Source organism: Balaenoptera physalus (assembly GCF_965194825.1).
Source record: "Balaenoptera physalus genome assembly, chromosome: 7".
NCBI lineage: Eukaryota > Metazoa > Chordata > Mammalia > Artiodactyla > Balaenopteridae > Balaenoptera > Balaenoptera physalus.
The window spans coordinates 69,110,785-69,134,554 of record NC_138886.1 but is presented as its reverse complement, the minus strand read 5'-3'; the positions used below and the strand labels follow the sequence as shown (position 1 = coordinate 69,134,554).

The 23,770-nt window shown below is 41.6% G+C and overlaps 1 protein-coding gene across 3 annotated transcripts in view; it reads right to left on the bottom strand.

Moving 5' to 3' along the window:
* The window catches only part of LOC309663706 (uncharacterized protein), a 361,393-nt gene that overhangs the window by 328,392 nt on the left and 9,231 nt on the right, over window positions 1–23,770 (bottom strand). For 2 of the 3 annotated variants that reach the window (XR_014265415.1, XM_082468056.1), the window contains exon 2: window positions 23,332–23,374. Coding sequence is in view for 1 of the 3 variants with exons in the window: in XM_082468056.1 (XP_082324182.1) it covers window positions 23,332–23,374 (43 nt within the window). In the remaining 2 variants the exon portion in view is untranslated. Of the gene's footprint in view, window positions 1–512; window positions 23,375–23,770 lie in introns of those variants that run through there. The other variant, XR_014265416.1, reaches the window with a different exon arrangement.

The window sequence follows — 23,770 nt, the reverse complement described above, 5'->3', positions numbered from 1 at the left end:
CTATCAAATATACAATCATATATATCAAATATGCATATACAGTTATATCACACACACACCTATGAGCAGATGAGGACAACTATAAGTGAAAAAAGGTTTCTAGCTTCCAACTCCCCTCCTTCCTCTTGACACCTACAAGTGTATTATACTGCAGTGAACATTATGCCTCATGGTCTAATAGAAACAAAGGGACACTGAAACAAAAGGGACACTTCAGAAAGGCACTGGCCCATATAGGATGTTGCAGAAGCCTAATACTGGTAGAAAATTGCATTTTTATCTTGAAATACAATCTTGTTAATGAGAAGAGAATCATATTATGAACTAAACGTTCTTTCAGATATTTATTAAGCCTTATTTTTAAGTTGTGCCTGTTCTGATAGCTCCAATTCATTCCTTCTCCTTTTTCCCTCTCTTCCTTTAAATTGTCTAACGTTTAAGTTCCTAAGAAAATGTGGTGTGAAAATTAAGCTCCCTGAAACGGAGTTTTTTTTTTTTTTTTTTTTTGAAACGGAGTTTTTAAAAGATCATTTTTGTATTCCCAATTTCTAGCTCAGTGTCTTACACCAAGTAGAACCTCATAGTTTTGATGAATGAATGAAGGTTTAAGTTGCAGTAGCTTTCAAATATCAGTGAATAAAATAGGCTAAATAACTTAAAAAGAATTTTTTTTTAGTAAAAGGGAGCAGTATCTTTCTTGAGAAACTGAGAAAACTGAAACATTGGAAATAATACCATTCTGTATCTTAGGTCAGACCAAAAAAAGTATATAATATAAATATACACATATATATACATCCAAGAGAATTATCTGCAAAATGTCCTTCTACTTAACAATTTCAGAGCAGAGGCACAAATGAACTCTCGAGGCTTCTTTCAGTAAGATGCTTGCTAGCAGCTAATAGTGTGTTTTGAGCAGTTGCAGGGCTCAAAAGCACAAAAGCACTGTATAAACTCTAAAATAAATAGCTTGAATTGTAGTTTAAAAAAAAAGAACTAATGAAAAGGGACGTAAGAGATATAATGAAAATAAATACTTCTTCTTCTTCCAACTTCCCTCCAGGGAGAAGGTTATGAAAGATAGCTGGAATAGTAACTGTGGAATAAAATTCTTCCAGGGTAGAAAGTAATTAGGGGCGAGTACATGAAAGCCCAGGTTTAATTGTTCTTTTTAATACAGTGAAAGAGGGCATTCATCATACAACTCTGAGTGTCCCATTAATGGAGCCTACCCCCAATAGAATATTATAAATTAATATTTTTATATGTCCTGTAATTATTTTGTGAGTAGCACATTTGTAGTGTATTGTACTGGGAGTATGTTAGAAGCATTAATCAGGTAAATGTCATCATTGAGAATACACAACTGTATTTAAGCAATTTTAAGCAATTTTTTTTATACTTTAATATTCCAAGACCCTCATGAAGATGACCAATAATTTCTTAAGCTTCTGAAAGAACCTATTTCTAGTTCTAATTCACTCTCTGATATTGATTTCTAAGATTTCTCTAGAAAGCTTATTTGGGGCCATTTTTGGATCCAACCAGTGGACAAGATAGTGAATTTTATTTACAACTTCACATTTCTGTTGGCTCATCAGTGCCTGGAGGTACACTGTAAACACCCAGGACATGGCTGCCCGATTATGGCTTCACTTTCTCTTGTCTAAATTCTTCTCTGGAGCAAGTAGGGATTTTGTGACACAGATGCGTCTTCCTGGGCACAGTGCCATATGGACATAAATGGTGGCCTTAGGGCATTTTAGGCAATCTGGTTATAAATATCTTCTTATTCCTAAATACTCGACTGACAAGGTGATTGTGTCAGCTAGGTTAAATTAAAAACGAAATATGCTGTTGAACCATGTTAAGCTGTCCTTTTCTTTCCCCTAAGAAATTCCCATATGCTTTTGCAGTTGATACAAACGTGCCCACAGCCTGGATTGTGACTCAAAATGCAGTTTCCTTTCAAATTCATCCTAGTGGCTTGGAAATCGCCTGGCTATAATCCTGAATCAGCCACTGACTCTTCATGTGACCCTGGGCAAATCATGTTAACCTCTCTGCACCCTCACTTTGCTCATCTATAAAATGGCAGTGGTAATAGTATCTGTATCTTTGAGACTTGCTGGAAGGATCATGAGTTAATATTTGTGATGTATTCAGAACTTGGCCACACATAAAGGCAACATCAAGCTTATTACTATTTCCCCCCCAACTCTGCTACTGAAAGTTATCAAACAAGATATTTACTCCTAGTGAATTTTAGTTTCTCAGAGAGTTGACAGAATGAGAAAAAGTATGTGTAAGGCTTGGAAAACTATTCAGGGCTATGTGAGGGCTTGCAAAATGCCAAAGTGAAGAATTAAACTAGTAAATAAAACAAAGTAAGATTTTTTTTAAGCTGCTAAAGTAATTATTCTTTGTTTTTAAATCTTACATTTTCATATTTATCTTTCAAGAGAAATCCTTATTGTATACATGAACATGCATATGTGCGCTTATACATACACACAGCCTCCAACAAAGGGTCCCTCATGGAATTAAACTTCTAGTAATGACTCCTTGTCAGTACTTCCTTGTGTTGATCATGTGTTTCATGGAACAGAGACAGAATTTTGCAGCAGGTATATTCATCCAGTATCTTGTTATATACAATAATAACCTTAGTAACTTTTATTAAAACAAAATTATTTATCATATGCTTATAGTAAGTGTGGAATTATAAATGCCATGTGATGGGCAATTTAGCCCAGATGTGTTTCGAATAGGTGAAGCCATCCCTCCTTTCCACAACACAACTCTTTCTTTTATACACACATATACAGACATACACTCCCAACCTCTCTACAAAATCTGGTAAATAAACCTGGCAGCTTTCTAAAGCAGGTGTTGTTGTGGGTTTTTTTTTGGTTGGTGGGGGGGACTGGGTAGCTTGAATATATGATGTTTCCATCCTAAAGTAGGCCTTGAGAAGGATGGTGAAACAAGTTAAGACCAGACAAAACGGAGGCTTTACGGGGCTGTGCCATCAAGCTTGGAGTCAGCTCATCAACACTAAAGATGCTGATGAATCAGAAAATCAGAGAAGAAGGTTTCAAGTTTCAGTCTCCAGAGACAGGTTGGCCTCAGAGATTTATTTTCAGATCTCCTTTTATTTGTCTTCACTGCATGGTAAAACTTGGGTGGGCAAAATTCTCCCCATTCCAGGGACCCTGTATAGACTGCTGTAGGATTTTATGGGACTGATACTCTGTTCTTTTTTAGAGGGCCATTTATGCCCAGTGCCTTTCCTCCTCTTAGCCAGTGTACATCAGACTCTAAATCTTCCTCCCCCACCTTTGAAAATTTATGGCAGCTTTCAGCTAGGCCTGGCTTAAAGCCATTGACCTCTGTGGCCTGCGTTATTGACCAGAACACAGCATCTTCTGCCCACATAATATATGTCTCTTTATCTCCCTGAAAGGAAAGGAAATGACTCTTGGAATAGCCAGGAACACAATAAAAATGAGAGAGGCTTTCCCGTTTTTTTGTCCGTGGCTTTTGGCTTTTCAAAAAGCCACACTGGGATCCATATATGTGCCAGGCAGTGCTTTGAACACAGCATTGACAGGGCGCCCTTGGGAGCAGATATTGTAGGAACGAAGGCCTGTCCCAAGTAAAATCACTATTTTTTAAGTTCTCACACCTTGAGCATGAGTGGAAGGAACAGCCTTAAGGCAGCAATGCCTCAGAACTGAATACATAGACACACTTACACAGGAAACCCATGGAGACACTCATGAAAAACACAGCAGGATTCACAGCTCCCACCATGCCCTGTGGGGCGGAGGGTCACCGTGGCACACAAGGTGGGAGCTGGGAGCGCCATGAGCACTCATCTAGCCCAAGCTCCTAAATTCCCAAGTGAGAAAATCAAGGACCAGCAAGCAGATACAACTTATCCAAGGTCACAGAGCAAAGAGGTGTTAGCAACGGACTCCACCACTAATGTATGAAGCACTGTATGACCTTGTCCTTAAAAGTACCCTCCCCCCACCCCGAGTATTCATTCTCCACAAAATACAGATGCAGAATGCCGTGTAGTAGCAAGGCTTGTACATAACAGTCAGCAAAAGCCTCTTGCTTTCCCCTTTGAGGTATTATTTCCCAAATCCAAATCCCGTACTCAAGAATCCTCAGCCGCCCACAACAGGATACCAGATGCTTCTCACTGTCACCTTCAGACAGGAGTTGAGAGCAGCCAGAGAAAAACCCTAAAGGAAAACAATGCAGAGGCACTTACAGCTTTGCAGCCTTGGACAGCTTCTTACCCTCTAACCCTTCACTTCTGTGGGTACAATAGGAATGGGAGCACCACCCCTCCCAGGGTTGTTGTGAGAAGTCATAGCTGGCAGAAGTGCTCAGTCTATTTAAGTGCTATTGTTACAGCCTGGGGTTGAGAAAAACTGTGTCGGAGGCATATGCTGCTGCAAAACACTCAACATGAACTGGAGCATTTTATCTGAGTGAGCCAGGACTTTCTGGAGAAGGGCTTTGGCAGAAGTCATGACTTTTAGCATAGCTGTAATTCACTAAGAGCTGGCCGCTTACGTTCTACCTACAGCATTAGTCCTCAGGTTTAAAGGGCAGAAAACCTAGGTGGTGCCATACGCCTTGCAAAATACCAGGAATATGTTGATATAGTCAGTTCTGTTACATAAACTAGAATCCAGAAACAAGATTACTAGCAGAAGACATTTACTTTCTACCTATTTATCTCTATGATCTACCATAAGCAGTCATGTCCATCTAAAAAAAAGTTAACGGGATTAGACACAGAAGGCTCCTTATGAGTTTTTCCATTTTCCATCACCATTTGATCTCTGCTTGCTCCTAAGCTTTGTAAGCAGTTTCAAGGAGAAAAAACTTTAGCAGCGGCTACAGCTTAAGTGAAATCTGGGGAGGGAAAACTTTGAGATGAGAAAATTCTACGTGGTACCTTTTTTTTTAACTTCTCCTGGAAATTTAGAGAAAACATGAATTATTAAATTTTAGCTGTAAGACATCTCAGCCCAGCTCATATAAACACCAAGGATCCATGGAGCCATTTAAGAAGCAGTGCACTAGAGGGTTAAACCAGGAGAAGTCATATTTCCTGGTCATTTAAGTGTCAAAATAAGGAAAAGAAAACTGGAGACTTGTAGGCAGGTGAGGTTTTAGTGTCTTGCCTAACCAGTAATACTGAAAAATATGAAACTATTTTGGGGTCTGTAGTTAACTCCTTAGACATTTTAATGAGCCATACTCCTATTTATGACCATAAAATTTCCCTCAAAAATGAAAGAAAGTGTCAAACTACTGGGATGTTAATAGCACCCTTAAAACTATGTCCATATAAGTCAAATGGGACCTTAAAATATTTCTGTCCTCTTTAAAAATCTCAGGTTTCTCAGATTTTTCTTTTGGGAAATAGCGTAATTAAGGGGCCTAATAATTCAACCCTAAAAATTGAGTTTCCACATCATGTTTTTAAAAATCAATGTCCAACAGTCGGGAATTGGATGAATAACCCAAATATGTACCAAAATGATGGGTTATGCAGACTTTAAAGTTTTTCAAGAATGTCTAATGACATGAAAGATAGACACTGTATTAAGAGAACTCAGAGTTTACTTACATTTTTAATCTATATATACACATAGAAAAAACTCAAATGGCTAAGTGTTAATGCTACTAACAGCTGTTTTAAGTTTTTTCATATATTTGCATTTTTAATAAGCATATTGCTTTTATAATAACCAAACCACAATTGTTACTGGAAAGTTAGTTTCTGTGCAGTGTTATTTAATTGCGGAAGTACTAGAAATATAACTATTTCACCTAGAAGGCTGTCCCACCTGAAGACACCATTAGAACACAGCTTGCATGCCCAGAGAGAGGCACAGGACATGTGTATACATATATTGTGTTTCTAACAGTACTTTGTTTGCATAGACAAATGTCATATACAAAATATCTCAACTTGATTGGCCGTCAGGGTACATGGATGAATTTCAACAGACAACAATGATTAGTTGTAATCCAAGTGCTTATTAGAAAGTATAGTTTCAAGCTCAATGTCACCTAATAATTTTCAGTAGCTCAGTGGTGAGAAATTCGATTTTAATTTTTAAAAATTAAAGGGATTTCCTTGGCAGTCCAGTGGTTAAGACTCCACGCTTCCAACACAGGGATGCAGGGGACGCAGTTTCGATCCCTGGTCAGGGAACTAAGATTCCACATGCTGTGAGGCGCAGCAAAAAAAATAAATTTAAAAAATAAAATAAAATAAAAATTTGAAAAATTAAAAATAACACATCTGTTATTTCAAAACTACATCTCCTCCAAATATTCTATAAAGTCTATCCCTAGATCAAGCAGGGAGCTGAGTTCCCATGGAATTATTTATCTGACTTACACCTGGGTGTGACACCCAACTGTTTCCATTGAGAATCACACTAAGAGAGGAAAATGTGATACATGTCAGTGAGGTTGTTGAGAGTGTTAACAATATCACCATGTTTTCTTTAGAAAGACCTCGGGAAGAAATTTCATTTTGACCTTTTAGTAGCAAAGAGCAGGCAAGATTCTCTCGAAGAATTAGTTTGTTTTCATCTTGTGGGTATTATGAATCCACTGACCCAGGTCCCTTTTCCAATTGCTGCCACACAGCTCGGAGCCAAATGTGCGGCCCAGCTGCAGCAAATGTGCGAATCAATGTGGTGTGTTTTTAAACCTAATTCTTGACTCAATTTTATGTTCCCACCATGTTTTCCTCTTTTTGTTTCTTGCTTTTCAGAGAAAAAAAAATTTTCTGCTGAAGTCATACACATGCGTGGGAACAAAAGGACAGAACTTAGGGTGAAAAGCAGCAGCCTCTTGCCCCGCTGCTCTGCCTCCAGCCCCATTCCACTCCCTAGATTCAACCTCTTTTAACTGTTTGTTTTTAGTTCCTTTAACAGTTACCTCCATAAATCTAGATAAGAGGCTTAACCTCTTTTTCTCCATTTATCAACTTGAGATAATATCTCTAGACACCTTAATATGAAAAGGGAGGATTTAGCTCATTTACTCTAAACCTCCTCCTCTTCCAAATGTTTTATATTATTATTTTCAGTTCTTCTACCATTCTTACCTTTGCAATTTTAAATATATAAACCTTCCAATCAGAAGCCCCCACTTCCAATTTTTTTACTCATTTGTAGTACTGTGAGCTACCTAATTTTTAAAAGCGAAGACAACTAACAACACAGATGCCAAAACAATAAGGCCAAAAAGTCTTCATGATGAATCCAAAGCTAAATAGTTAAAGAGCCCTAGAAAATGTGAAGGATGGTAACACAGGCTAGGTGGTTCTCAGACAGCAGGGTAAGCTCAGCTTTATCATGGTGTCAGCCTCATTTATGGTTAAACTTAACATTAGGGCTTAAACTGAAGTTTGAACGATGAGTTGCAGACATCTACCCTGATACTCAGGTGAATTCCTTTCAAAATTTGTTGTGGTTACTTGAAGTCTTAGGTTTCAAAGTTTGTCTTTCCCTAAAAATTTTAAGGCACTTGTTAAATACTCCTTTTTTTCCAGCAGAGAAGTTTTTTTCTCCTCCTAGTCTCCTATTGCCTCCCATCCAGAAGTTGCTTCAAGGGCTCAGCGTGAGGGATTGTGTTGACTTCCCGTGGGGTGGGGGGTACAGGTCTAACTCCATAACATCCTCGCTATGGTTTAACTAGGTGACACCCTCCCCGTGGGCTCCTCACCCTGACACACAGACAAAAGGGGGACCTCCCAGAAGAGCAGTTAGGGTGGCTCTGGCAAAGACAACAAGGGCAGAGAGCTGGACTTAGCCTCCCACCGTTCAGCACCAGCCTCGCTCTGAAAAGACGATAAGGCGGGTCCTGACTGCAAGTACGGCGGCTGCTAACCAGACAATAATTAACCCTGCACCCTTGTCTCTTCCATGAGCAGGTGTGGTGGGCAGTTGAGAGGACAGGGAAGCAGCAAGGTGATGTGGGAGAGGAATCAGGGAAACAGCTGAGGCTGTTAGAACTATCCAGGTGTTAGAGTTGGGATCTAACGTAGATGGGTGGGAGGCATGGCCAAAGAAGTATGACAGGATGGCAGGAATTCTGACGTGAGGGTATGCATGCATTTGAAAAATTATGTTTAACATTATAACATTGTATGTTTGAGAAACATCTTAAAAAGGAGTACATGAATACCTTGCTCAGAAATTTCTTGAGTGAAAAATCAGAAGTTACAAAAGGTTGAGAAGCACTGCTTTAGAGAGAACCTGTGTACTTAATTAAAAACACCTAAAACCCTTTGATTCAAATCTGCCATAATTGATTACATTTGCCTGCTCTTAATTCTCTAGTATAATAGAAAAATTTATAACACATCATTTTAAATACCACAACATTGCTTTAAAAAAAAAAAAAAAGAGTTAAACACCCCGCCCCCAGGTCTGAGCTTTGGGGGCAAGTGAATAAATGAAGTGGCAATTAAAGGGGAATCCGGTGGCAGCTTTGTTTTCTAATTTCTTTTAACAGAATGGGCCATTAGTTTGTATTTCTACCCAGTCCCTCTCAACCCTGCTGCTCTTAAGTGCTATTTATTTTTTTTGCTTTTAGTTCCTTCGGACCCTCTTGAGTGAGCCTCAGCCCATCCACGACTGAAATCTTCAGCAGCAAGGACTTGGTGCCCACCAGAGGCTCTTCAGCTTTAGTTTGCTCAATAATCATCCAGCAAGGTTGTTAAAGATGGGCGTTTTTCACCCCACCCTGTCCCCATCCCCACCACCAGGGCTAAAGGAGGAACTAATAGCCTCTACCACCAGAAAAACAAAATTCCAGGGCCACCAGGATGACCAAATCCCACATCTCTGAGATCCCTGGCAGCCCTCCCTCGTCCATCCCAAAGTCCACATTTAAAATCTTCTCTTCCACCACCTCCTCCTCCTCTTCTCCCCAGAGGAAGAAAAACAAAAGACAGAAAAGGACGCGCCACTGAGTCCTTCCCAGCGGACACTCCCAGGAGAGGGCCCTTGGTTAATTAAACCACCGCTCTCAGAGGTTCTCATCAAGCAAAAGAGAAAGTTCTCTGTCTTTAAAACTCTCCGGGAAGTCCAGGGTAACATTTCCTCTCGGAAAGCTCTCCGCCACGGTTTTCCCAGGGCTGCACTTGAGTGAAACCCCCAAAGGAAATTACCACTTAAATGAGGCAGGATGTGCCGGCTGCTTGTTCGGCCTCTGCCGCGCACGCCGCCCGGCAGGCAGCGCAAGCGGCTAACGAGCCAGGCGAGGGGCGCCCGGGCTGCGCGGGGCGGGGCCGGCGCCGGCGTGCGGGGTTTCAGGGGCCAGGTGCGCGCACAGCGGAGTGAGCCCGGTGAGCACGCGGGGGAAGACAGGCCTCCGGAGGCCACTGGGGAAACTGACGCTGCGAAGCAAAGCCATCTGCTCCTTTCCTGCCAGGTCCTTCGCTGCCCTACCCCACCTCTGTCAGGTTGGGGGTCGGGGGGAGACAGAAAATGATGGGCCTGCTTTGGGGCCCTGTCAGCCCATCTCGGAACCTCCCAAGCTAAGTGCAGAGGCCTCCATAAAGCCAGAGTGTAGGCTCCGTGAAAGCAAGAACAAGATCTATTTTGCTTTGCTTTTTCCCCCCTTTTTTAAAGATATAATTCAAATACCATAAAATTCACCCTTTTAAAGTATAGCATTCAATGATTTTTAGTGTGTTCAGGAGCATGAGTAACCATCTAATTCCAGAGTATTTTCATCACCCCAGAAAGAAACCCTTCTTCCCATTAGTAGTCACTCCCCAATCTCTCCTCCCCAAACAACTAGTCTACTTTCTCTCTCCATGGAATTGCCTATTCTGGGGGTTTCATATAAATGGAATCATGCTCTATGTGGCTTTTGCATCCAGCTTCTTTCACTCAGTATACTATTTTCAAGATTCATCCACGTTGTAGCATGTGTTAGTACTTCATTCCTTTTTATTGTGGAATAATATCACTGGGTGGATTTACCACACTTTGTTTATTCATTAGTTGAGGAACATTTGGGTTGTTTCTACTTCTTGACTATTAAGAATGTACCTGAATCTTCATACACAAGTGTTTAAAGGAACATATGTTTTTGTTTCTTTTGAGTATACTTAGGAGTGGACTTGCTGGGTCCTATAGCAGCTCTATGCTGAACTTTTTAAAAGGATCTGTTTTTATCCACTGCTGCAGTTCCCAGTTGATAGCCTAGCCCCTGGCACATTTCTTTGACAAGTGGATGAACAGAGTTAAATAAAGAAATTAGGACTCAAGTGCGATTATGAGTTTTTGAACCTGAAAGCATTTTATACCCTATTAAGGGCAACACAAATGGGATTTACTGTTATTCTTAAGTAATGAAGAATAAAGAAGTTCCTAATCTGGGACCTATGGAAGAGCTACAAGAGGGTAGGGAATCCTCAAAAATTGTCTATAGAATTGTTTGAGTACATACAGATGTAGTGTTGCCTTCAGATCAAACAAGAGGAGTGTCTAGGTGTGCCCTGCTCTGGCTTTGCCCCTCTCAACAGGACATGGTGCTGGGAAATCAAGGGAATGTGCCCACTATAAGCCGGCCCCCTCCTTTTGTGATGCAAGTTTCTGCTCTTAAACCCTGGACTTCCCAGCCTAAAGAGCCCAAGCTTCTTCCCCAGGTCCATCCTCCTGAGGATAACCCATGCCACTCTGCTCAAAGGACGGCTGTAGACAGAGGTGGAACCTGCAGGGTAGGATTTTATAGCACAGGTACCCAAGTGGCCCTCTCACAGGGTGGGATAGCACCAGTGATGGAAAGAAGCGGGGAGGGCAAGCTGTGGGCTGAAGTTTAGCAGCTGAGGGATGAGGCCCAGCTCCACTCCCAGCCACCACTTTCCAGTGAGAAATGACAAGAAGTCCAAGAATTCTAAATATGAACCTGGCCTTCCAATTTGGATTCCTTTGAAGAGCTCCAAAAGGGTGATAGCATCTTTGACATTATGGGCAGAGTAGGACTGAGTGGGATGAGGAAAACCCTGTGGCATATGGTACATGGGCCTGCATTTCCCTTTGTGCTCTGTCCCAGGTCTTTCTTGTGAGTGTTGCAGGGGACCAGTGCACCTGGATATTTTTTCAAGATGGTATATAGCTGTCAGATTCTCAAAAGGCCTCAGGAAGTCTGAACCACAATGAAAAGAATTGAAAACTAAAGGGAACACCAGAAAAGAAGTCAGAAGTTCTGAGCTTCGGCCCTTATTTCTCCACATGCAAGCTAGATTGAGAACTCTTGAGCCAGATGGTCTTTGAAAAGACTCTGGGGGCAAAGTGTATGATATGTGAGTTTTCGAAAATCATTTGTCTTTAGCCTTTTTCAAACCAATTTGGCAGAATGTATCAAAACTTCCAAAATGAGGTATGCTATTGGCTTGCTCAGAGGCAGTGGGCATCCTGGTCTCCCTGCTGCAGAAGCCCAGCGATGGAAAGAATCCCAAATCAGGGCAGCAAAAAGGTCTCTTTGGTGTCAGGCTAAGGGACTTGGAGTTAACCTTGCTGATGGGGAGACCTGTTGAGTTTTGAGAAGAGAAGTGGTTCAATGAAAGCATTACTTGGGGGAAGGATCAAAATAGAATCAATGAGGTAAGATGATACAGAAAGAGGCTGAGGCTGTTGGGGTACCAAAGGAACCCTATTACAGAACAGCATTTCCTCAACTGTGTTCCTTGTTTTTCTAATGATCTGAGACATGTTAATAGGCGTTTCCTATTGTTGTCCAATAATCTAAGGACATGCTGAGTTAGAAAGTGAGGTTTTCATTATGTGATTCCCAGGACCTCTAATAGAGTTCTACTCAGCACAGTATTTTCCCTTTATTAATTGCCCATGACACTCCCCATCAATGCCTCTCACTCCCTCATAGTTCACTACTAATGGTGAAGAGCATGGGCTGGGATGTGCAGTGGATACAAACGCTGCTGCTGCCACTAAAGATGACTTCGTAAATCACATATGTTAGGTTAGAATACCTTCATCTCTTTAGGACTTGGAACTGCCACCCACGGACAGCTCTGTTATAAAGTTCTTGACCTAGAGCAAAAATCTACATTTTTATCTTTTCTATACCTTTAAATTTAAAAACTTTTTCACTCAAACTAAGTCTTGGGGATACAAAAGTAAAAGACATCAACTGCTGCTACCTAGTTGGGGGGACAGATAACTGGTCAGACACTGACCACCCTTAAGAGAGGCAGACCCAGAAGCTTCACCAAGATCACCCAGAAAAGACATTTACCCTTACTTTGGGGACTTAGGGATTACCCTCGAGGTGAGGGGATACATAAGTCACACCTTGAAGGATTAGCCAGAGACTCCCCAGAATGAAAAAGAGAAGAAAGTCTGTGCAGAGCCTTGAGGTATGAGAACTGGGGAAGGGTGAGCAGTTCTTTGCGGTCAGAGAATGGACTAGAGGTCAGGAAGTTAGAAAGATGGCACTGCTCAAGTACCAAGTCCCGAAGCGTTACAACATGAAGCGCTGTGTGTGGCTAGGTTAAAGAATTTAAGAATGGTAGAGCTTTTAACTAAGAACTAACATACTAGACTTATATTTTAGAAAGGTCATTCTAAGTCTTTAAGCCTCTATTTCCTCCCTATTAAGTGAGAATCACACTGCTTCCGAGGGCTAGCTGCCCAATACGCATAGATGCCAACACTCTAGCACAAGGTTTTTGAGAAAAGAAAGAGCTTTATCGAAAGGTCGACCGGCAAAGAGACAGAGGACAAGACTCTCAACCTGTCTCCCCACCCAGCGCTCCGGGCAGAATTTAAGGGGTTGGGGCAGAAGCTGATTGGCTAGTCTCAAATCAGTAATCAAGCTACTCATGCTGCTGGAAGACAGATTTTCCTTATTGAAGGACTTAATGCTTTGTAAACAGCTCAGGTGAGGACATTTCTATCCTTTGAGTTCTGTAGGCTGAAGATTCTTGGTTGGGGGTCGGGGGCGCCGCTGTCTTGCAAATGCTTAGTGCTGTCTGTAAAATAACTCCAGATTTCACTAATCAACAAGTTATTTAAAGAGCCAAACCACTTTAAGCTGGCCAATGTTTTACATGCTGTTTCAAGACCTACCTTACAGAAGTGTTCTGAAGATTAAATGAAATTACTCCAATGCATTGAGCACTCGGTGCACTTAGTTTTGATGAGTAAAATTATTATAAACCCTAGTTCTCATTGCAGTCTTCTGATTGGAACATAAGTACAAAACACATTGGGGTAGGGAGGGGGTCAGATGAAGAGTGGATTCAGTGACTCTCTCAAGGTCACTCAGCTATCAAAGGTGTGAGCCACGACTGTCTGGCTTTAAAGCTCATGCTTTTTGCTTCCTACCCTGACCAGAAACTTCTCCTTCCATCTTTTAAAACTTTAGTTCTGCGTTAAGAACATCATTTCAGAATCCCCTAGAAACCACGCTGGCTTTTCAGAGAGACACTAACAATTACCTTTTAAGAGAAAAGCTTCTAGATCTCCATGCCTTAGCCCAAACTCTCAGTGTGCCACGGCTTTTCAACTTAGAAGTTATCAATGGTTTGGAAAGAGCTAGAACCCGCTTCCCTGGGGGAGAAAAGCCTGGCCATGCCTCTGCGAGTCTCTCATCACAGCCTCACTTTTTCAGTGTAACCAGCTCCTCGGAGTCCCCAAGACAGCTTCTGAGGGCGCTGGCACGGGCCAGCTCCAGGGAGAGCAGGGTTTCTCTGCTCCCAGCCTGGGCAGCAGCCCCTTCCTCGTGGAGCTCAGAAGTGGCCCGTTCTTTGTGAGCTCCAGCAGCACTGAGCAAGGCGGAGGGTTTGGCTTGGTTTGATTCCTTACTGAGCTCAGCACCATTGGACTTTTCAGAAGATATTCTTGAGTTTCAGTTCACACCCCATTGGATTTCACTTCAACCTGAAAACTCACAGGGAAGGTCAGCTGAAACAACTGAGTTTGGGCGGCTCTCCCCTCAGAGCCATAAATCACACTGCTGCCACCGAGAAAAGGAAGAGGGGAACTGAGAAACTTGGCCTATCCTGATCTCATTTGCCCCAAGTGTATGTGAGGGTTGTGAGGGGGAAGTTGGAAAGGGCAGGCATTTTCATTCCACACCTGCTTAGGTTTTCATTATGAAATGTTTCCATCACAGCGCTGAGGTGTGTTTCCTTAAAACTAGATTCTGCCTGATGTGAATAGGCTGCCAATACAGGCCTAAATGAATAATAATAAATGATAACCACTTAGATGCACTTTATATGGGCCAAAATACTGCACTAAGTCCTTGATTTTCATTATTCCATGTGATCCTCAAAATAAAACCCCATGAGGTAGGTACCATTGTTATCACCATTTTATAGAGGAGGAAACTAGACTTAGCTAGAAACTTGGCAGAGCTGGGATGTAAACCCAGGCAAGAGACCATCACCACTCAGACTGCACAGTGAATTTTCTGGCCAGAGGCCCAGGGAACCCCTTCTTTAGCAGATTGGAAGCAGGGGACGGGGTGGCCACGGGGCAGGATTCCCTCACCAGGGTGGAGCTGGAGGTGCTGATGAAGGCCACCTACTAAGGTCCTTTCTGACTCGATGCCTCCCTGGTGCTCTGGCAGGTCCAACTGGAAGAGAGGAAGGACTCTGTCCCTCTTCTGCAGCATGGAAGCCCACCCCACTGGGGACTCGTCCCGGAGTCTCCCCCACTCTTGCTCTTTGTGAGCAGAAATCTCATTAACATTAATGGGAGTCGCCCCTCTGCCTCAAGGGGGACATAGACTTCTAATTGCTGCAAAAGGAGGCCTGGGAGACCTCACCCCCACTACCACCCCCCTCCCAGTCCTATGAATCTTTTCCCACCACCCTCCACTGGGGCAGCAAAGGCCTGGCAGCTGCTCTCCCCAGCTTTTGAAGGCCCACAATTCAGCATTTGATTTGGTTCCTCAGATTATTAAGTCATTTACCAAATAAAACTCATGTGCTCTTTAGAATGTCCTTTTTAAAAAATCTATCACAGCAGCTTGTTTCCTCCAGCCCCCTCTGAATTCCTTCCTGGGTGCCTATGGTGAAAGGCCAATTCCAGTGCAGTATGGAGACACGGCGGGTCTGGGGTCGGTTTGGTCTGCATTCCCTCAACAGAATCTTTTTTTTTTTTTTTTTTCAATCCCCATCACAAGATTATAATATTCTGATTCACACGGTCTGAAGCTGTTTTCTTTTCTTTTTTTTTTTGTAATACCTGCATGAAGAGCGCTACTCCCGCTCTTCCCTCCCCCTCCCCCAAGTTATGCAGAGCAGAGCATAGGCCCATTCTGAGACAGGGACACCTGGCCGGGGATTGGGTGACAACTGAAAGGAACTGTGCGAAGGATCTGGAGCGAATGCTTGCGTTGGGCGCGGGACAGCCAGGGTCATCGCAAGAGCCCTGTGTGCGCCCAGCCCACGCGGCCCGAAACGGGGCCAGGCTGGCTCTCCTAGAACGGAGGTGCTGAAAAGCCAGCCACGACGTAACTACAGCGGAGGGAAAGCAAGAGAGAAAATGGTGAAGTCAAACAAAGAGGCAGGAAGAAAAAGCAGAGAAACAAAAGTGTTTCTCCCCCTGCAGGGTGAAAGGAGCCGCCGCCGGAGCCCCAACTCAGTCCCCTCTTGCCATCTAGTGGCCATGATGTGTGACTGCAGCGCAGGCTGCTGCGGGCGATCTTGATGCCGGGTGGTGCCGGGAGACGGCTGTCTCCTGGTCCCCAGAGAAGACGTACCCAGCACTGAAAAGGCTAACTTAAGCCAAATTCAAGGCCAGGAGAGCAGACCCTTCTTCGTGGAAGGGCTTGTTTGTTTAGATTCGAAGTACTGTGCAGTTAAAGAACAGATGTGTGTCTCGCTCAATCTGCAGGTTAAGGGAGGTTGGGATTGGAAATTTCCCAGCCCTGAGCAATTTCTTTAAAAGGATTCACATGTGCAGCACACATTTAAATCTCCCTCAGGAAAAGCCGGTTCTCTAGTAATAAAGACTATTCTTCCATTTTCCGACGCTATCCAGAAGCCAAATATTCTTAAGTTTTGAAGCGGATGGAGCAAGGATGACGTTACGTGGCTTCGTCGGCCGGAATCCACTCCCTAATGGGGGAAGCCCAAGTTTTATCCTCATCTAATAATTAGCTTTCCTTTGAAAAATACATAATGCAGGGCCTGGCCATTTTTTTCTCCTCAAGATTTTACCCATTTCCAAACACAAAATATTTGAGGTTTCCGATGATAAAAATCTTGGTACTAGCGTTCACTGATGAAGTAATATTATAAAATGTAGAGCTTCTCAGCAGTAAGAACTAAGATATTATGAATTAAATACATATGTACATAGTTAAACTTTTATATGTATACCCATATGTGTACCCTGAATGATTGTTTGCTACAGACTTTGATATCTGTCCATGCCAAAAATTCTTACGTGTGTTAGATTCTAAGACAGTACAACAAAAAGTATATACAGCCTCTCAAAATTCCGCTTCTCTGTGCCTATGTATACACAGGATGAACAATTGTAGACCTAAGCAGCTGTCTGCTTTCTCTAGCCTCTTCTGTGTTCTTTCCTGATCACTATAAATGTATACACTTTTGACACTGACAGATAAAAGGTGCAGCCTAGATCTCTCTCTCCATACGGAGAAGGTCCATGGTGTTTGTTCCACAGCACATCCCAGTGCAGATCTGGGAGGTCCCTGACCATTCTGGGGGTGATAATGTATGCTCCTTTATGTGAGGCAAGCTATACTTTACTTAGGTACTGAAGACCGAGGGTCTAAGGGTCCTAGAGAAGCTTCCAGTTAGAGATGCATTGGCTTGCTCGGGGGCCAAAGGCCCTGTGGTAATTGACTCCACTTGAAGCCTGACCTCCAGAGCACTTAGCATGGCATAGTCAGACAAGCTGGCTTGGTTCTGTCTGTACTGAATTCAAAGGGCTGATTCTTCGCTTTAAGAGCCAAATGAGCTCAAGGATGGCAATTACAGGGAAGACAATAGACCCTCATGGAGATAGGAGAGAAGGAAGATGTTAAGGAGTTTGGCAGTCGCTTTGGTTAAGAAGTTATTTCACTTTGTTTTGTGTTTTACCCTCAGAGATTTCGTCTTCTTTTCTCCTCATGTATTCACCCAGGGCCTAACCTTAGGAAATTAACTTCTGCAGGTAATGAAAAGTATTTATCTTGAGGCAAATGGCATGTGATCTCTGTGGGCTCTTAGGTAGGAATCAGTTGGGAAAAGAACAATTTTCTGAAGCAGCAATGCCTGTGATAGATGATTAGATTCACAATAGCATTTAATATGGGCTCTTATAAATCCATCTTCTAAAATATCAGCCCCAAACTGGATGCTAATAGAATCTGCTACAGCATGACCCTTGAACTAAGCAAAGACAGGTGAGTCACTCCCTCTCCCACTCTCCTCCCAGGTGCCCCAGATCACTGATAAAATCCGAGTTAACAAGGAAGGTGCCCTGAGCAGCTTCTGCTGGGAAGATGTCCGGAAGCACTGAGCTTCCTACCACCAATGTAGACAGCTAACTAAAGCAGTGATGGAGACTTGATCAAGACAATATTCTAGAAGCCATAGGGGGCATAAGCCATGGAGACAGGAGGAGCAGGGAGCAAGGTAACTGGTAATGGCAAGAGAACTGAGTGGCAGAGTCCCGGGAAAGAGGCCATAATGGCAGAGCTCTTGAGAAGGGAGCAACTGACTTGTGAGGGTGTCAGATGACACAAAAACACAGCCACTCTAAGACCTTTCACATCTCAGTTCAGCTGGCTGAGAGGATGCACTGGCCACTCTTTGCCATTTGTTTCCTCACCCCTTGGCAAATAGCTCAACAATAACCCCCACCACCTGAGCGTACTGGGTGTGTCGCCCATTCCGTAAAGAAACAGGGATGATTGTGGCACAACAAAATGAGCAAAATGTCACTTCTTTTTGTTCATGACCCTTGCCACCCACTTCCCTTTAGAAATGATCCCGACTCTCTATTAATTTGTCTCTGGGGCGGGGGGGATGTTTAGCAGATTGAATTCTCCAAAGGTGCCCACAACAATATTTCTCATCCCACTTGTCCTTCTACAATATGACCTTGTCATTCTGCCATGGATGTGTTTGGGCTTGTGACTGCTTCAAACAAGAGGACAGGAGAATTGATCCTTGTGTGGCTTCCAAAGTTGAGTAATAAATGACAAAGGACACACCTCTTGATGTGTGGCCAGGTGATAGGGAGGGTAAAGAGCCACGTCAAGGACAGTTCCAAGAGGGATGCCCATTTTTCCTCATCGTGGCTAGGGTACCATATCTCCTCCAGTCTAAGATGTTACATATGTAAGAAGGATCATCAATTCAATGAAGGCATTTAGGAAACAAAAGAACCACCACTACCACGTTAAATGTGCCATCTATTATATGATGCATAAGAAACATTAAAATAGGAGACAAATGCACAAAATGCAAAGAAATATGGTAAGTCCTTCAGCATGTCTGGACGCTTTTCAGTACGGTCTGAAAGTACAGGGAAGGAAGGTTTCTGGATTTTATAAACCCCTGATTTCACTTGTATGTGCAAGCAGGACAGATTTATCTCCTAGGCACAGTGCCTATGGCCCACAATACATCTAGGACTCTACAAAAATATTCTGATTTCTTTTTAAGTCAAAAGAAAAAAAATTAACTTTTAGGCTGAATAAAATGTTTTAATATAAAATAGGAATATATTCATTTTTATACCAGCACACTCATAAAATATAATTTTTAATATGTAATCTATTCAATTTAAATACTTATAGTAAATATTTAAAATTTAATATTTAACGTGTTTTATCTAGGAAAGTCATTGAGCAGCTGCGTTGTCTTGATCACCTGCTAAAGAGGGTCCGACATGTACAAGCTTCACTTTTCACCCTCTCAATACCCAGATCGCAGAAGGGATTTTTTTTCCGCTCAGTACTTCCCTGTTTGGAGTCTAGATGGCCCCACTGCTCTAAAGTTAGCTGCGTGAAGTTCTATGATTTACAAGGACTGTCCTATGCCTCCTGTGGAGCAGGCAGAAGTTACTTTTTGGTGGCGATAGGATTCTGCGTGCCCCGCTGGAGGCAGGCCTGGGATTTTTCATGGCTGTCATCCTTTTAAACCCTCAGTCCCCAAAGATAATCCATGGAGAGTAAAACCTGGCCATTTTAAGCTATACTTGAATTACTGAGCATGTCAAGCCTGCATGAAAATTTTAAATGTCTAGGAAAATAAATAGGGTGCATAAAAAGATTTTAATTGAAGTTCTCCAAATCGGAAAAAAACAGTAAATGGCTGCATTTTTTTTTTTTAAGCATCAGAGGAAGTCCCTGCAATTCGTTAAGAGATCTCTTGGCTCCCCTGAAAATAATGGACTCAAATAGTTAGGGACAAACTGGCAGGAAAAAATACAACTCCCTGAAGCTATTTCATACTTAGGGAGATAGCTTATAAAATTTTTTAGTGAAACACTAAATTTTCCACTTTCAGAATTCTTGGCCTAGTCTTTTAGACTAGATGATTGCTCATGAAACCACGGAAATGGTCTGAATCATTCAACTCTATTTTCTCTAGCTGCTTGGGATGGACATACATGCAAATGTGTGTGAAGAGAAGCAGACGAAGCAAGGTGTGTTCTAAGAGCTTAAACCCCTACTCAGAGCATTCTTGGGACAGGAGGATCATTCCTTATATATCTGCTTTTAATTTGTGTCTTAACGTCCACAGAGGCTTCTTAACCGTTGTCTTCCATCTTGGCCACTATGATTTACTCCAATAATATAAACTTCAAATTCCATATAAATAATAGACATATTTTCTGTAATGTGAGTTACCAGCAAGACTCGGGACCTCTTGCCTGAGAAGTAGCACAGATGGAGGCTAAAGGGACAAGGCAGGAGTAGGAAGCAGCCTTGTACCATAGAGTTCCCTGTGGAGATGTGTGCCCAAGCACTGTGTTATCTTTGGGAAAAAGTAAGAATCAACTAAACTTTCTCAAAATGTGCTCAGGTGAGAGGTCTAAATACTCACAAACTGATGATTACATACTTATGTGCGTGATGGAAAATGAACTTTATTTTCCAATTGAGGTGAGATTACTCAGTATTGCACATGGCATGGTAAGTTCTAAGTCCTTAGTAAAGATATTAAAACTATGAAAAGGTGTTTAAGTCAGTAAATGAAAGTGAGGGGAACACAGGTGAATGGTCTTTGTTTACCACAGGTGCACTGCTGGGAGTGGGTTGACAATTTACTTTGAAGCCCTAAATAGTAAATATGAATAAACAGCACATATATTGTGTCAACCCTATTGTAAGTTTGTTACCTGCATTGATTGACCCACTTAATCCTCACAACAACCCTATGAGGTTAGCTTCTACTATTATGCCCTTTTTACAAATGAGGAAACCGAGGCACAGAAAGGTTCAATAACTTGCCCAAATCCCATGTGCGCCATTTTCACTGCTCTCTTTAAGCACGTTCCTGTCCTTCCATTCTATTTTCAAATAGAGACTACATCAATAAAAGGCAAATGACAATGTCTAAGTTTTAGATTAAGCGATGTATTACCATCACCTTCCAAAGCACAATAAAGTAGAACACTCTAAAAGTAATTATATAAAGAGGGCCGGGAATCCCACTCAGTGATTGTTCTCTAAGTGCCTCTCATTGGGCCTGTTTGCCAAATGAGCTGAACTCCACTGGAAGCAAACAGAAGCCAATACTAGTCTTTCGAATAACTACCCCCACTCACTCTGCTCTGTGAAATTGTTCCACTTGATACATGCTTGGATAGGTTCCACAGCTTTCTAGGCACTTTCTGGTGAGAAAAGTTCTCCGGCAAGTGTTAAATAATTAAATCCCAATCAGTGTAATATCAAAACTGCAACCTTCCTTTAATTCAATTTCCCCACCTCCACCCTTCCTCTCCCCACCACAGCCCCCAACACTGGCCTATCTCAGGCAAAGAGAGGCTTGGGTGACTTTTCATCCTGTTCAAGGTTCAGGTCCTAGGTAAGGGAAGACTTCAATGATCTTACTTGCTTGGGACATTGTACTCTGACAGCAGGACCTCCTGTGTGGTGCTTATACCATAGTTGGCCTCTTTTTCACTGGGCTTTGGTGGTCTCCTTGGCCTTCTCTCTGCTGGGAAGGGCAGTTTCCCTGAGACAGACAATTCCGTCTATGGCTGGCAGGTTGACTGCTCCCAGTCTTTGGGCTTCTGTTGGACCACCTGTGGCTGGGTCTCTTTGCCCCTTGTTTCATATGGTGCCCTTGGTGAATGCCTTTAAAATGGCTCACAATGGGGCCTGTTTAAGGCATCCACAACTAAACTCTGGGGAAACACACCCATTGGCAGCAGGCAGGCAGACAGCATCAACCTGCATCTCACCCTTGGATTCCACACAGTCCAAACAGTGACATGGGTGAGTAGGAGGTGAAAAACCCAAGGTGTGGGAATGGAGAGGGGCAAGTGTCACAGAGGAGCAAGGGAGAGGAAATCACACCGAATGAATCTAAAACCCACAAACTATTCCAGAGCACAAAAAAGGACAGGATGCTTCCCTTTGTTTTATAAAGCCAGAATAAACAGAATATCTAAACATAACACAAATAACACCAAACAACAAGAAACACTCCAGGTCAATCTTACTTATGAATATAGACACAAAAAATCCTAAACACTAACAAATACAATTCAGCAGTATATTAAATAAATGATACACCAGAATCAAATAAAATATTTCCCAGGAATGTAAAGATGGCTTAGTATTAGGAAATCAGTCTATGTATGTGTTTATATATATAGTTGTTGGAACAGATGTACAGTTATTTCAAAGGATAATGACAAGATAGTAATAAAGTTCAATCCTGATTCCTTATTTTAAAATATATATATATTTTAGCAAACCAGGAATGTAAGGATCTTTCCTTAACATGAGGAAGAATATTTAACTTAAACCAATAACCAGTCATTTTCTTAACAGCAAAGCAAGAACTAGAGGCATTCCCATTAGCAACAGGAATAAGATGAAGATTCCTTCTGTTCCCATTATTATGTACAGGCATACCTTGTTTTATTGCACTTACTGTGCTTCACGGATACTATGTTTCTTACAAAATTAAGGTTTATGGTAACCCTGCACCAAGCAAGTCTAACAGCACCATCTTCCAATAGCATTTGCTCACTTTGCATCTGTGTCACATTTTGCTAATTCTCTCAATATTCCACTTTTTCATTGTTATTTTGTTTGTTATGGTGATCTGTGACCAGTCATCTTTGATACTACTGCTACAACTTACTAAAGGCTCAGATGATGGTTAGCATTTTTTAGCAATAAAGTATTTTTTAATTAAGGTACGTGCTTTTTTTATACATAATGCTATTGCACACTTAACAGACTACACTATAGTTATTTTATACAAAATAACTTTTATATATACTGGGAAACCAAAATGTTTGTGTGACTCACTTTATTGCCATATTTGCTTTATTGTGGTGGTCTGGAACCAAACCTGCAATATCTCCAAGGTATGCCTGTAATAATGTCTTTAAACAGTGCATTAATATTTGAAAAAGAAAAGAGATATAGTTATTTTAAGTGAAGAGATGACATAATGACTACACGCAAATAAGTATCACATCCTATAACCTTAAAACTCCAAAGCATCTACTGAACAACCGTCAAGATTTGATACAAATTTGATACTTGAGACAGGAACATAAATTAAAATATTGATTATCAGTGAGAATATATTTTAAATAGAAAAACAGCAAAAAGTCCTACTCACTATTTTAACAACAAGGCACACAAAAACCCTAGGGATAAGCTTATGTGCATGAGCTATATGAAAAAAATCACAAAACCTGCTCATGGGACATAAAAGTAGAGAGATATATGATGTTACTGGATGGGAAAATGAATGTTGTAAAAATGTCAAATTAATTTATATGTCTAAATGCAATCCAAATCCAAATCTCAATGAGATTTTAATAATATTCGACACTGTAATGATAAAAGTCACCTATAGGCAAAATGCACATGAAATGCCAAAAAGACCACAAAAAGAAAGAATAATCAATGAACATCAGCCCTACCAGAAATAAAATTTAAGGCCATAATAAATAAAATAGCATGGCTGAAATTTTAGGAAAAAATTAAATTAGATCTTTCCTAAGGGTAACACTAAAGTAAACTCCAGATGGCTAAGTGAGCGCAAAACCCGAAAGTAGACAGAGAAACCAGTACCTTTGTCGTTCCTTCGCGAATAAGGACATTCCAAAACCAAAAGCTGTTGAAGGAAATACAAAAAGGAAAACTTAGAAGATTTAACGGAAAGGAAAATGTGAAATTTCTTTAAGTCAAAGAATATAATTATCAGAACTAAATGAAGACCTCTCCCCTCCCCCTCAACAAAACTGAGAAGAAAATTTGCTACAAGTAAGACAGACAAGGTATTTGTATCTATCCATAATGAACTCAGAATTCATACACTTCATTAGAAAACATACTAAAATCTACACAGAATAGTGGATATAAGATATAAACAGTCCGAGGAACTCCAATAAAACAGAGAGAATACTCAACTTAAGTATTAATTTTTAAAAGGCTGAAAAAACATACTATCATCCCACCAAACTAGCTAATGCTAAAAACTGATACCATTCAGTGTTGGCTGACTGTGGGG